Source organism: Miniopterus schreibersii, assembly GCF_964146895.1.
Source record: "Miniopterus schreibersii genome assembly, chromosome: 20".
Classification (NCBI taxonomy): Eukaryota; Metazoa; Chordata; class Mammalia; order Chiroptera; family Miniopteridae; genus Miniopterus; species Miniopterus schreibersii.
In genome coordinates this window covers 9,230,166-9,242,833 of record NC_138122.1, presented here as the reverse complement: position 1 = coordinate 9,242,833, position 12,668 = coordinate 9,230,166, and the positions used below count along the sequence as shown (strand labels likewise).

The 12,668-nt window shown below is 46.2% G+C and overlaps 1 protein-coding gene across 3 annotated transcripts in view; it reads right to left on the bottom strand.

Annotated features, from left to right (window-relative positions):
* The window catches only part of ETS1 (ETS proto-oncogene 1, transcription factor), a 123,298-nt gene that overhangs the window by 20,381 nt on the left and 90,249 nt on the right, over positions 1-12,668 (bottom strand). For all 3 annotated transcript variants that reach the window (XM_081123032.1, XM_081123034.1, XM_081123033.1), the window contains 5 exons: positions 11,106-11,225; positions 9,614-9,814; positions 6,742-6,819; positions 5,613-5,861; positions 1,132-1,392 (listed from right to left, as the gene is read on the bottom strand). In XM_081123032.1, the coding sequence (XP_080979158.1) occupies positions 1,132-1,392; positions 5,613-5,861; positions 6,742-6,819; positions 9,614-9,814; positions 11,106-11,225 (909 nt within the window). The remainder of the gene's footprint in view (positions 1-1,131; positions 1,393-5,612; positions 5,862-6,741; positions 6,820-9,613; positions 9,815-11,105; positions 11,226-12,668) is intronic.

Below are 12,668 nucleotides of genomic sequence, written 5' to 3'. Positions count from 1 at the left end.
GGCGTAACTCCTGAGCACCTGTGCATGCTCCGAACAGCACGAGCAGGCTCCCTCCTGATCTTTAAAAACGTAATTTCTCTAAGCATCTGAGTCGCTCTCAAAGGTCAGCTGGTTTTTCCAGTAGAAACTGAGACTTCGCTGACACAACAATGAAGATGTAGCTCACCCTTCAGATCAGACACCTCCATAGAAACACAGATTTTCCTCTTTATCTCCATTCACACAAAGGGATCCCCCCATGGCAACCTTGTCCAGGGTGGAGAAAATGACAAGAGACTCGAGGCCCAGACCAAAGATGAGGAATCAACTAAAATAAGCTGCACTCACAACACAACTCCTACTTTTCAGGAAGCACTGCAGTCTTACAGCAAGGACCTGATCCTTAGCACTACGCTGCTCCTTGGAGATTTCTCACATGGACACTTCAAGGCTTGCGCAGCAACTCATCTGGACAATACATTGTTTTGTTCTAGCACCAGATTCTCGATCAGAGCCCAAGCTCTCGACATCCGTCTGCCTTTCTCTACAGTCTTTCTGCATTCACCGCTACCAGAACTTTCACTCCGGGAAGAAAATCAGCAGCAAAGCTGAGTGAGGAAGGTTTCCTGGATAGGCCAGAACCTGCCAGAGTTTAGGGTGGCTGAGGACATGCTTCCCATGTGCACAGCCTGCCCAATGAATACTCTAATAGAGAGGAGTCCAGGCTGTAGGCCGTCCAGTGCTGCCTTCCAGAGATGCTTTTGCTGGTTCTGTGTTTAGAAAGACCTCCTAAGAGCCGGCTAGAGAAAGTCCCTTGATGTTCGGCCACTAGGGCACAGTTTCCAAAAACGCCAAGTTAACATAGTTCCCTTCCCCTAGATACGGAAAAAGGCCCAAAATATAAGTTTTTCCTACCACTTTTGGAAATGATCCCTTGGGACAGAAGGATACTGTTTGCTTCCAACAATCGATGGCTATTCATAAACAGGGTGGCCTGAGAGGCTGACCAGACCTCTTAAGAGTCTTCTCCTCTCCATTCCCCCCAAAAAGAAAGGGGTAGACTTCAGAGTCTGGGGATATGCGCACAGGCCTCGCTGAGCCCACCCACAGCAGCACGCACACCGAGGCTCAGAGGTAGGGGCAGACGCCTACCTGTGTAGCCAGCCAGGGCAGCAGCAGGAATGACAGGCTTGTCCTTGTTGAGGTCAGCACGGTCACGCACATAGTCCTTGAAGGTGCCCTTGGGATTGTGGTTGGGCAGGGCGGCCGGATAGTCCTCGGAGTCGAAGCTGTCATAGGAGGGGACGCGCTGCAGGCTGTTGAAAGATGACTGGCTGCTCCAGGACTGGGTGAGGCGGTCACAACTATCGTAGCTCTCTATGCTCTCAAAAGAGTCCTGGCCCCCGAGTTTACCTGGAGGTAAAGGAGGAGGTAGGAAGAGGGCAGGGGAGGAAGGATTGGGAAAAGACAACTGTAAAATCCCTCTGAGTGAGGACAGATTGCTCATCAGATCTGCAGGAGGCATGGAAGAGGGAGTGGCCAGTGGGACTGGGAGCTGCGGGTTTGCTGGGAGGGGGGGCCGCTGGCTGCAGTCCGAGGGCCACTGCGCGGGGCTCTCATGTTCTTCAGCTCCCAGGACAGAGCCTCAGGGCCAAGTGCTGCTCCGGCCTGTCAGAGGGAGACAGCCGTGCTTGGGACCTCAAGACTCCTAGAGCCAGCAATCGAAAAGCTGAGAATCACACATATTGTGGGTTTCTGGCTGATGCATTAGGCCGAAGGAATAAATGAAGAAATCGGAGCAGGGTGGCTCAACTCCCTAATCCAACTCAAGCCAATGAGATAATTTCAAAAGGCCCAATTTGGCAAAATAGTTTGGTCATAAGAAAAAAAATTCCATTAGACTAAGAGCAGATTGACCTTCCCTGACCTTGGAACTGAAGTGTTATTTTTGAGCATTTTTTCCAAATACTATTTTAAAATGAAATACATGGACTGCCTCTATGTCTTGTCTTTTCAAATAGAGAAAGAAGTAATGAGATGTTTTATCCAAGAAATTAAAAAACACTATCACTCTTCTGAACAGAAATCCATACTGCTTACTCTCTCCAAGTACAATTTTGTACTTGAAATTTATACTTCATTGGAAAAGTGTGGGCAATAAAAAACAAAGGAGTTGATGAAAGAGTTATTAAGGCCCACAGCAATGTCAGAAATCCTTTACTCTCTGAGTTGCTGAAGGCATTCTGAACTGACCACAAGATCATGCAAGTTCATTAATTTCCCAAACCAGGTTGTAAACAGCTGCTATCATTGCATAATCACTCCAAGAGAAATTTCCATTGGCAAAAAGTGCCATTAAAAAGGGAAGCTAACAAACAGAAATTTGGAGGCAAATGCATCTAAGAGCTTGGAAAGGCTCACAGGAATATTTTCTATGTTCTACTTTCAGACACCTTTTAGGCAACCTGAATTAAATCCTGGGTGAAAAAGTGGCCACCTCAATTCAGCACAAGTCATGAGACAAAGGATGTGACAAATCTGTGTGCAGAAACACCTATAAGTCAACTCTCAACTGTTCAGGGCTGGCTGGTCCACTGTAAAGTTTAAATCCCAGAATACAGCCCAATACTAGTGTGTTTTGGGTATATGCTCCCTTTCCTTAATAGCGGGGAATGGTTAAAAAGAAATGAAATTCAAATATTTAATTTTGGTGTCCAAACCAAAGTTTAATAAGAAGAAACTAAGTTGAGGATTTTAATTTTCTTTAAATCTCAGAATAAAGGTATTCAGTTAAATATGTAATTTTTGTATAATCCACTGTTGTGGGTTTCCTGACCCTCTTATCCCCTCCAATACTGCTTATTACAGAAAGGTAGTTATTTATCTGTTCCTTCTAGGCCCTTCCTCCAATCATCCATTCAAAGAAAAGTAATGTCCAGAAGGCAAATTGAAGAGCTTCCTGGAGTCTTCTGCCCTGCCTACCCGGTCCACTGTCACATTCGCAGCTCTTTAAAAATGAAGGAATTGCCCCTTCTAGAAATCCACCTAAAAGACTCCAGAAAACAGCCCACAACCAGAATGCAATACCCTCTTTTTAAAAGAACAGGATATTTTATGGCATCTCATAAAAACCTATCCATCTTAATGGTCATCCACTGTCTCTATGAGACCAGTGTCTCTGTGAGACAAATACACCAAAAGCCTAAGCAAGAGAATTTACATTTTCATAAAGAACACCCCACCAAGTCACCGATATTCAGGAAGTATTTATACTTAAGTCTCTCTGGAATGATTCTTTATCAACCATTTTTCCACAAGCAGACACTTGCATTTCCAAGGGGTCTCTATGAGCAGGACACTAACCTGGACATAACCACTCTCCGGCAGCCTCTCCAACATGAGCCAAATGCAACTCTGTTCAGAGCTGCGGTTTACAGCAGCAAGCTGCTTTCATTTTAGCTCTATTTCACAATCCTGGAGCTAAGGTCCTTTGTTTACAGGCATTTTCTCCAAAAGTGGGTTGAATCCAACTAGACTAGACAGTTGGTTGTGCTACTGTGCTCACGCAGGGAAGCACGTGTCCTCGAAGATGTCCATTAGCTAACTTTTCTGAGAAATGCCTCAGCGAGGTCCCTGCAAAAAGATCTGACCCCACCAGGCAGGCCTCAGAGCACTCAAACAACAGATGGGGTAGCCCCCCAGCAGCCCCCTGAACAGACTAGCATAATGACAGTTCTCAGAGTCTAAGTAGGTGGGACAGAGACCAATTTGTATGCTCTAACGCAGCATACAAATATTGTCTTACTAATAATAATCAGCTCATAGTAATGCTTCCAGTCCAGACCGATCATACCCTGTCAGATTCAGTCAGCCCTTGAACTATGCCCTGTTTGCAGCACCGCTAATGTGCAGAGAGCAGCCGTGAGCAGAACAGTCTGGCCCTCAAGTGCGTGTGGTCTGAAGCTTGGTGTGATGGAAGGGGAATGAGACCAGGGAGAAATACCTCATGCCCTTTGCACGGGTCACTATCTGCTCCACAGTTATTAATTTGGGGTTGGAGGGGTGGCGGGGACAGAAACCAAGAGCAGGAGAAGCAGGGACAATTACACAAATGCAAAGCCAGATGCAATTTTAAAGCATGTGACAGCAGCTCTACCCAAAGTTACAACATGACCGAGCCCCAAACCCACAGGCTTGGCCTCAACACAGAGATGCACCGAGAGCCCCGTAAGTAAGAGTTCTAATGCTCTGAACTGCCTGGGTTAAAAGATCCACATGCACATTTGTGTATGTATTTAAATAGACACGCATCCAAAAATAAAGAGTCAGAAAGGGGAAGGCAAACTGATCCCACCCATCCCCTTCAGTCTAAAACACAAACAGCCTGGGGCCAGAAGCAGAAAGATTACAGGTTCTGATTTTGCTGGGGACTTCCCTGTGCAGGCCACTGGCTGTCCTGAGCCTGCTAGGAGGAAGTGTAAACCTGAACACTCGAAGGTGACAAGACAGACGGCCCAAGATGCCAACGGGTAACTCTTCAAAGTAAAGATGCCTTTGTCCATCCCCCCCACCTCTAAGTGCCTCAGAGCAACAGGGCAATCACTGAGCAGAAGTCACCAGGAGGCCAGCCAAGCCTGTCTTCTGTGAACAAAGTCCTCTGAGCCCTCGGATGGGCTTTCTGCTGTTCTTCCTGTTTGCAGTTCTTTCCCATTTATCTATTGGAACGGTCATCCTTTTCGAGTTTTTAGAAATCAGCTAGTTCTTCCTGGATGAACAAATCCCTCCTTATGATGGACTGCACTTGTCTCGGTAATAAAACTATCTGCACACTTTACTGGGCGGGCAGCCCCTCTGGGTGTTTATGTCCTGATTTAAAAACTACGTGTGCTTCACTTTTGTTGCTTTATAAAGTCAACCAGCTCTATTCTGAACATTGACTTCACTGTCAGTGAGTATTTCATCTATGTCATAATAATCATGTCAACAAGAGCACCTTCTTTTGGAAGCCTCTGGCCACCTGACTTTCCTCAGTCCTCTAGCTAAATACACACTCTCACCACATTGCTGATGACTGGTTCCAAATAAACTATTGGTTAACCATCCTGTATCTTCCCAAACCAAAGAAGTCGCAGAAGGCTCGAGAACCCAGGCTGAGCAGCAGATGTCATTCAGCCACTAGGCAGGCTTTGCAGTCTGACCCAGAAGGCTCTGGGTCAGGGTTTTAGGAAACTAAGAGCTTTCCAGGAGGGTCACCTGAACCGTTTGTATTCTATGTGTCCTCCTTAAACAAAATCCTCTCAAAAACAATAAAGCATAACTTTAAAAAAAAAAAACACAAAAAACCATTCAACTAAGTTAATACTTGGTAAAATGTTTTACCCAAATTCAAAATGTGATTGGTCATCCTGCCGGATTTCAATTCTACCGTGAACCCAGGGCCTTTGTCACCCTGATGGATTTGGCTGAAGTTCCATGATGGAAAGTTCTTAATATTCAGACAGTCTGAGATGGAAAGGCTGAATGAAGCTCAGGAATATACAGAGCCAATAGTGAGGGGGAAACAGGAGGCCTGAAGAACTCACACAGTTAGGTCACTCCTGGAAAGCAAGAGCTTCTAGAGAAGTCTGACCTACCACGACTGGTCCTCCCCATGCACATGTTATCTGGTGTGACGACTTCCTGCTTGATAGCGAAGTAGTCGGTCTGCAAGGCGTCTGTCTGCAGAGGGTCCCGGAGAATGACCGAGGGGTAGTCGTTCTCATACTTGAGGGACAGGAGCTCCTCTGAGCTGATGGGATGGAGTGTCTGGTAGGACTCCGTGATGAAGCTGGGCTCTGAGAACTCCGAGGGAGGCACACACTGAGCATGCTCGATACCATAGCCTGGAAGCAGACAGTGGGTGAAACTAAGGAGGGGAGAGATCTGAACCCACAACGGCCCCCATGTGGAACAAACTGGCTACCTTAGAGACAAGGGGATAATATTCTCAATGAGAAGGACCTGGGCGCTTAACCTTGCTCCACTTCTTAATTGCTATGGCCCCTGGCAAGACACCTCCCTTTTCTGACTCTGTTAGCTCATCTCTAAAATATGGGACGATTGCAATTTTCCTTGGAGCACTGTGATAGAGAGCAAATGAGAACACATATGCAAAATGCCTACCCACATTTCTGGCACACAATAAGCTCTTACTACATAGCAGTTACTATCAATGCTGTTCTTAGAATAAAAATCATAATAATGTGAAAAAATAAAACAAAAGCAAACTGCTGAAGAGTCCCTTTGGAAGCAACACCATCAGATAAGAAGAGCCCTACCCTAGCCCTTCCTCTGGCCACCTCTCCAGAAGGGACAAGGCTTTTTTTCCCTGGAACAGAATCTGAAGCTGCGTGGCACAGTCTTGAGGAAGGGTTTCAGAAGAAATGCTGTCATATCCACTCGTAAAGGGAAAGAACAAGGGCCATGACCGGATCCCTAACCCAGGCCTCCGATGCCCGGCTCAGCTCTCTACGCGACTCTCATGCTGATGGTATCAGCGCGAGGTCCTATGGGCAGGAGCTTGCAGATCAGTGAATCATGCAAACAGGCCGGAGCCTTGCACTTCATAAGAAAACAAAGATAAATAACAAATAGTCTACATTTAAGAAAATCTTGTTCACCATAGAATGACCATGAAGGAGCTTGAGCTCAACTGGGACAGGGTTCCTTTCCTAAGTCCCCACTATACGAGCAAGATGAGGGAAGGGTGGAAGGTCAACTTACTAATGAAGTAATCCGAGGTGTAACGGGATTCTGGGTAGGTGGGGTTGACTCCATTAACCTGATATGGTTTCACATCCTCTGCAACAGACAGGGTAGGGGAGAAACAGAGAGGTCAACATGCAAGCAATGCTTGGCTTGAAAGGACCTTGGACACAAGGACCGCAATGATCTCAGCCCCTCTTCTAAGAATCCTGCATGTTCCTTAACTGAGTCCACCCTGACTGGGGCTTTTTCTAGAGATGAGATCACAAAAGTATGGCTAAGTTTACTATTTCAGTAGCTGCAAAAGGGGATTTAATATCTCGGAAGGAGCACCAGGGAGTAAGTAATCTCTATGGGCTGGGGAGGCATTCCGCCCTTATTCTGATGCACGCAGGGACCGCATTTACATCAAAGGCTAGAAGGCAGCTTAGGCAGGTACCCAAATCAGTCCCCAACCCTCAAACTGATCAGCTCCAAAACTTTTCAGAAACATATTAAAAGCAACCTAACCAAACTGCTGCTCAGGTGCCAACCTCCCAGGAATGAGAAAGGAATGCAGATGGAGGCAACTGAGCACAGAAAGCCTTGGCTGAACCAAGGTGAGCTTGCAGATCCTCCAGTCACCCTGAGCCAAATCGCCTGGCCTCTGACCACGGTATGGAGAGGTCTGGTTCTATTTCACTGTCAGAATCAGACACAGAGAGTGCGGGTTTGGATTTTTCCTCAGGTATCTGATAGCTAGTTGGGAGCAGAGGCTGCTGGGAAAACAAGTTTACGCCTGCACAGAAAAACAGTTCCCAGTTGAGATAAAATGATTACACTGTGCTTTAGCGGCTTATCAGATTGAAACATCCCCTGCACCTTTGGCCTTCTACCCCGCCTCAAAAAGCTATGTTCTTTTTGTGCTGTGTTGCTTTAGTTTAATCACAGAACCAAAGCTGTAGCCTCAGTACAAACACCTCGCTCAGCTCTCCAAGGACCTGAAGACAGATGGTTCTAACTGTTTCTCAATAGACAAAGGGTAGGAGGCTATGGCTTTGCTCTCAAACCTACTCCATTATTTCCTAATGCTCCTAAATTCTCTAAAGTTATTCTTTTGCAAGAAGGTAGGTCAAGCCTCCCTTGGGGACCAGAAGCTCCCCCATGAGTCAGTATTATGATACAAAGAACACAGGGCAGGGAAATTAAATTGAAAAGACGTAGGTTTAAGGGAATGAGTGATGAGGAGGCCACCTAGGCTGTCCTCGCTTCACAGATGCAGACACTCTCAGTACCTGCTCTTCCATGGCTCAGGGCTGAGAATTTAAAGAGAAAATTATTTTAAAGCACTTTGAAAACAAGGAGATGCTCTATAGATGTTAATTATAACTACGATCAGAGGCAGGTTTAGATACCTGGCCGCTCCGTGGTGATCAATAGAGGAAAACAGTGTATTAGCAGAAGATATTTGGGTTACAGGGTCTGGTAGGATACACTGTTCTGTTGATGAGCCAACGGTCACATCAGGCCTGTGATGAGTCTGCTGCATGTTTCCCTCTATAAACAGGTCGCTCACGTCAACATGTATGAGTGGGGTCTGTGCAGCTCCACGGGGAATGTGTTTGGGCTCCGGGGAAGGCTGTGCCCCCATCCCCGGCCTGGGCAGCCGCAGTAAGTCACCTCGTTTTTGCCTGTGTGTATTTATTTATTTTTTTCAGCAGAAGCTGAAAAGAAGGAAAAAAGATAACATTTCTGTGCCCAGAGGAATCTAATTTGGGTCCCTCCTGAGCACTGCAGAGTGGAAAATCTCCTTAAACAAAGGAAGGTATTATATGGAATAAAAGTGCTAATCCTGAGTTTTGCTCCCTGCCCCCAGCGTCTGCGCCAAGGGCTGGAGCTGGTGACCACAGGGAAAGGGTGGGCCTGGGTCAGAGAGGGCAACGGGCTTCTAGGCTTACAGTCAGCTGGAGGGCACTGCTGACTGCTGGTAACTGCAATTTATTTTAAGAAGAAATTCAGAAAAATAAGTGCAAAAACACCCAAGTTTGCCGCCTGCTGCTGTTTCTATACTCAGCCAGGACTGTGGTACATGAGTCACTTGGTCCAAAAAGGTTGGAAGAGACTTGCAGGGGAGGCCATGTCATTACAAGGTTGCAACACAGTGTCCTGACATGACCCCGGTTCCTGCTCCAGATGCAAAGGTAAACCCCGTTACTGCAGTCCCAATCCGGCTGGTGGGCAGGACTGTCTCATCAATAAGCCCTGAGAAGCCAAGCTTCCTGGGGGGCACGGCCGGGCATCGAGCGCCACGGATAAAGGGGGTGAGCACTAAGATTACTAGGGGGGAAAAAACTCGGAGCTGGCTGTGAGCACTGCTCATTGGAACAGTCCTGAGTCTGAGATAAGGGTTGGGATCACAATTTTGCACACCCAGAAGCATCAGGAGTGCGATCTCGCTAAAGATTAAAATCTGAACCTCCAATACAGAGAAGAAAAGGAAACTAACATTTACTGACACCTGTCCTGGCATGTCTCCTTAGAGCCCCAGGGGTGGGGAACCCTTTTTCTGCCAAGGGCCATTTGGATATTTATAACATCATTCGAGGGCCATACAAAAGTATCAACTTAAAAATTAGCCTGCTATATTTGGTCAAACATTTAATTAACCCACCCTTAAAGTGATGGCTGAAACTGCTTCTCTTTGGCAGGGCCAGATCAAATGAATTTACTGGCCACATACGGCCCATGGGCCAGATGTTCCCCACCCCTGCTTATACCATACAGGCTGTGACAGGATGCCCACAGGTGATGGCATCGATGTCCCACCACCGGGCACACTGACTTGCCTACCTACTCTCCTCTCGCAGCCACCCCACAGAGCTTCGGCCTCACTCCATCCGCACACATTTACCTTTCTGCAGGATCTCGAGATGTTCCCACAAGATGTCCCCAACGAAGTCTGGGGCCAGCTCGAGAAAGCAGTCTTTCCCCAGCGCACAGAGGGCCGCTCCATTCATACAGAACTTCTGGAAGTCCACTCCCTTCAGGCTGAACTCATTCACGGCCCACATCACCCAGTCCCGAACATGGGTCTCTGTCCACTGCCGGGGGTCTGAAGGGAGAGACCAGATGAAGATCCAGCGCGTCAGGCTCGGGGCTCTGACCCAAGCCTCGGAGGGGACACTGAAGGGACTCGACTTAGCTGAGGAGACTCTGCTTTCGAGAACCAGGCAGCACCAGCTGCGAAAGCACGTCGGGGAGGAGCCCCTTCCTCCTCCCCACGCTGGACATCCCACCTTTTCTATCTTGCCAGCGAGGAGACTGCTGTCCTCAAACAAAAGGTAACACAAATACTTTCTACCCTCCATTCAGACAATTTTTCCAAATTGTCCCCTGTCTCATTGCCTTATATCCATTAGACTTTTTTAAAGGCCTGAGACAAAAAACAAATGACTTCTTTAAGGGCAAGTATACCTAAATCTAGTTTGTTCTGGACATTACACTCACTTCTCCCTGCTCTTTACTCCTATAGTGTACTTGAGACTGTGATTCTTAATTACTTTTATCTCAGCTAATTATGACTGGTAATAATCCTAGCAATTAGCTATAGCAAGTCATTCGAATGGTACTTAGTAATGACATTATTAGTTGCCCGCATTATACTAGATACCCTGCTAGTCAGGCCCGGTGCTGACTAGCTCCGCAGCAGGACACTGCACAGTCTCAGTGTGTGGCCTGAGCTTTAATGTGGCCACACCGGCCACAACACATAAAGAGCTCAGGTGGCGGCAAGTGGCAGCGCCCACGTCATTCCTGCTCTCAGGGTTCCCCCATCAGTTGAGGAGGGGACCTATGATCATTTCTCCTTTCTGACAACTCTAGTCCCCTCACATTCCTGAATAAACCCTTTCAGATGAGAACACCCAAGAAAAAACACATTTCGCCACAGCACATGTAAAAGAAAAGAGTAATCAGTAAATTCCAAGAAACTGAGCCCACTAAGTTCACCCAATGCCAGCCCAGAATGACCCTGAACCCTAAACCCATGTTTTCTCCCAAGTGTCTGTATCTGAAATCACTTGACAAGCTTCAACCATACTGATGTTCCCAGCAATTGTGATTTAACTGGCCTGGGATGTGGCCTGGGCTGGGAAATTTTTGAAGATCCCGCATTTAAGTGCAAACAAGTTTGGGAACAGTGCCCCACGACCCAGGTGGCAGCCACGAACCCAGGGGACGGAGGAGCATTAGCACCTGTGTGCGACTGTTCTAGCAGGCATCTGCCACGACCCGTGGCTGCCGGCTGACGTGTGGTGAGCAACGCCCACCTCACGCACAGGTGAGAAAACTCACCTGACCTAAAAGCCTGCTCCTAACCGCTCTTTCCCAAGGACCAAACATACCTTTCGGAATTCCCAGTCTTTGCTGCTCTTTCGAGAATCCACTGAAAGTCGCTTTCAATGCCTGAGACATCATTTCTTTGCTGCTGGGAGTTAAAAGGGGGACATCTGCACATTCCATATCTGTAAGACAAAACATCATACGAATAATAAAAACCAAATAGGTGATGGATCATTCTGCAATGTATACAAATGTCACATCATTATATTATACACCTAAGAATCATATAATGTTACATGTCAATTGGATTTCAATTTAAAAAAAACTAAATAGGTAATTAACCACCCATAAAATTTAATAAGGCATGAATGGTCTGAAGAAGACAGACCAAAAAATAATTATACTAACATCCTCACAAGGGCAGGTAAAATTGGGGGGAGGCAGCTTCCCACAATGAGTTAGGCCCCTTAAAAAAGCTGGCTCTTGCCGAGAGTGCCCTACACCCCTAACTAACAAAGCATGTTTATTCTTTCTGTATAACTCTACTAATTCCCCCATAATCCCTACTTGTCCTTCATAATTCACTGAGAGTATTAATACTACTAGGGACTTCCAGGTACCTATGAAAAGGAAATAACGATATTCATTCATTCAACAGACAATGACAGCAATAAACAGACAGAAATAATCCCCAACTTCATGGAGCTGGGTATCAGATTCTGGCAGGAGACACAGTCATTCAAAAACTATTTTCATGATTAAATGTTCAAACGTTCAGAGGAGAAGCAGAGATAAAATGTTATCATATAACAGGAATGCCTGTTGGTCTAGAGGAATCAGCGAAGGCCTTCCTTAGAAGAAGAGACGTCTGACTTGAGATCTAAAGGATTCATAGGAGTTTAAGAGAAAAATACTCTGGACCAGTGGTTTCCATTAGCATCGCCTGGAACTCACTAGAAATGTCAATTCTCAGCCACTCTCAGATCTCCTGAATCAGAACATCTCACCTCTCGGGGGTGGGGCCCGGGAATCTGTGTTTATAACACAGGATCCAGGTGATCCTAATGACCACTAAAGTTAGAGGACCGTAATCGTAGATAAAGGGAGTAGCATGAATGAAGGTCATGACACTGGAGGAGAGAAAAGTCGACCTATTTTAGTATCAAAAAGATCGGAAGCTGCAGCGGAAAGACAGGAGGCAGTGGCTTGAGATGACATTAAAAAGGTAAACAAGGAGTGTATTCAGGACTTTATAATTTTATCCTAAGTAGAATAAAAAGTCATTGAGAATTTTATGCAGAGGAATGGCATGACTACATTAAGAAGGTCACCTTATGGTAATTCTATTTTTAATTTTTCAAGAAACTGCCATACTGCTTTCCTCCAAGTGGCTGCCTGATTTCAATTTCCCACCAACAGTGCACATGGGTTCCAGGCCTTGTCAACACTTGTTACTTTCTGGGTTGGTTTTGCTTTTTTTGAGGCGGGGGGAGATAGCCATCCTAATGGATGTGAAGTGGAATCACTGTAGTTTTGACTTCTATTTCCCCAATGATTAACGCTTAATTAATGATTAATAATAATTAATCATTATTCCACGTGCTTATTGGCCTTTTTTGTATCTT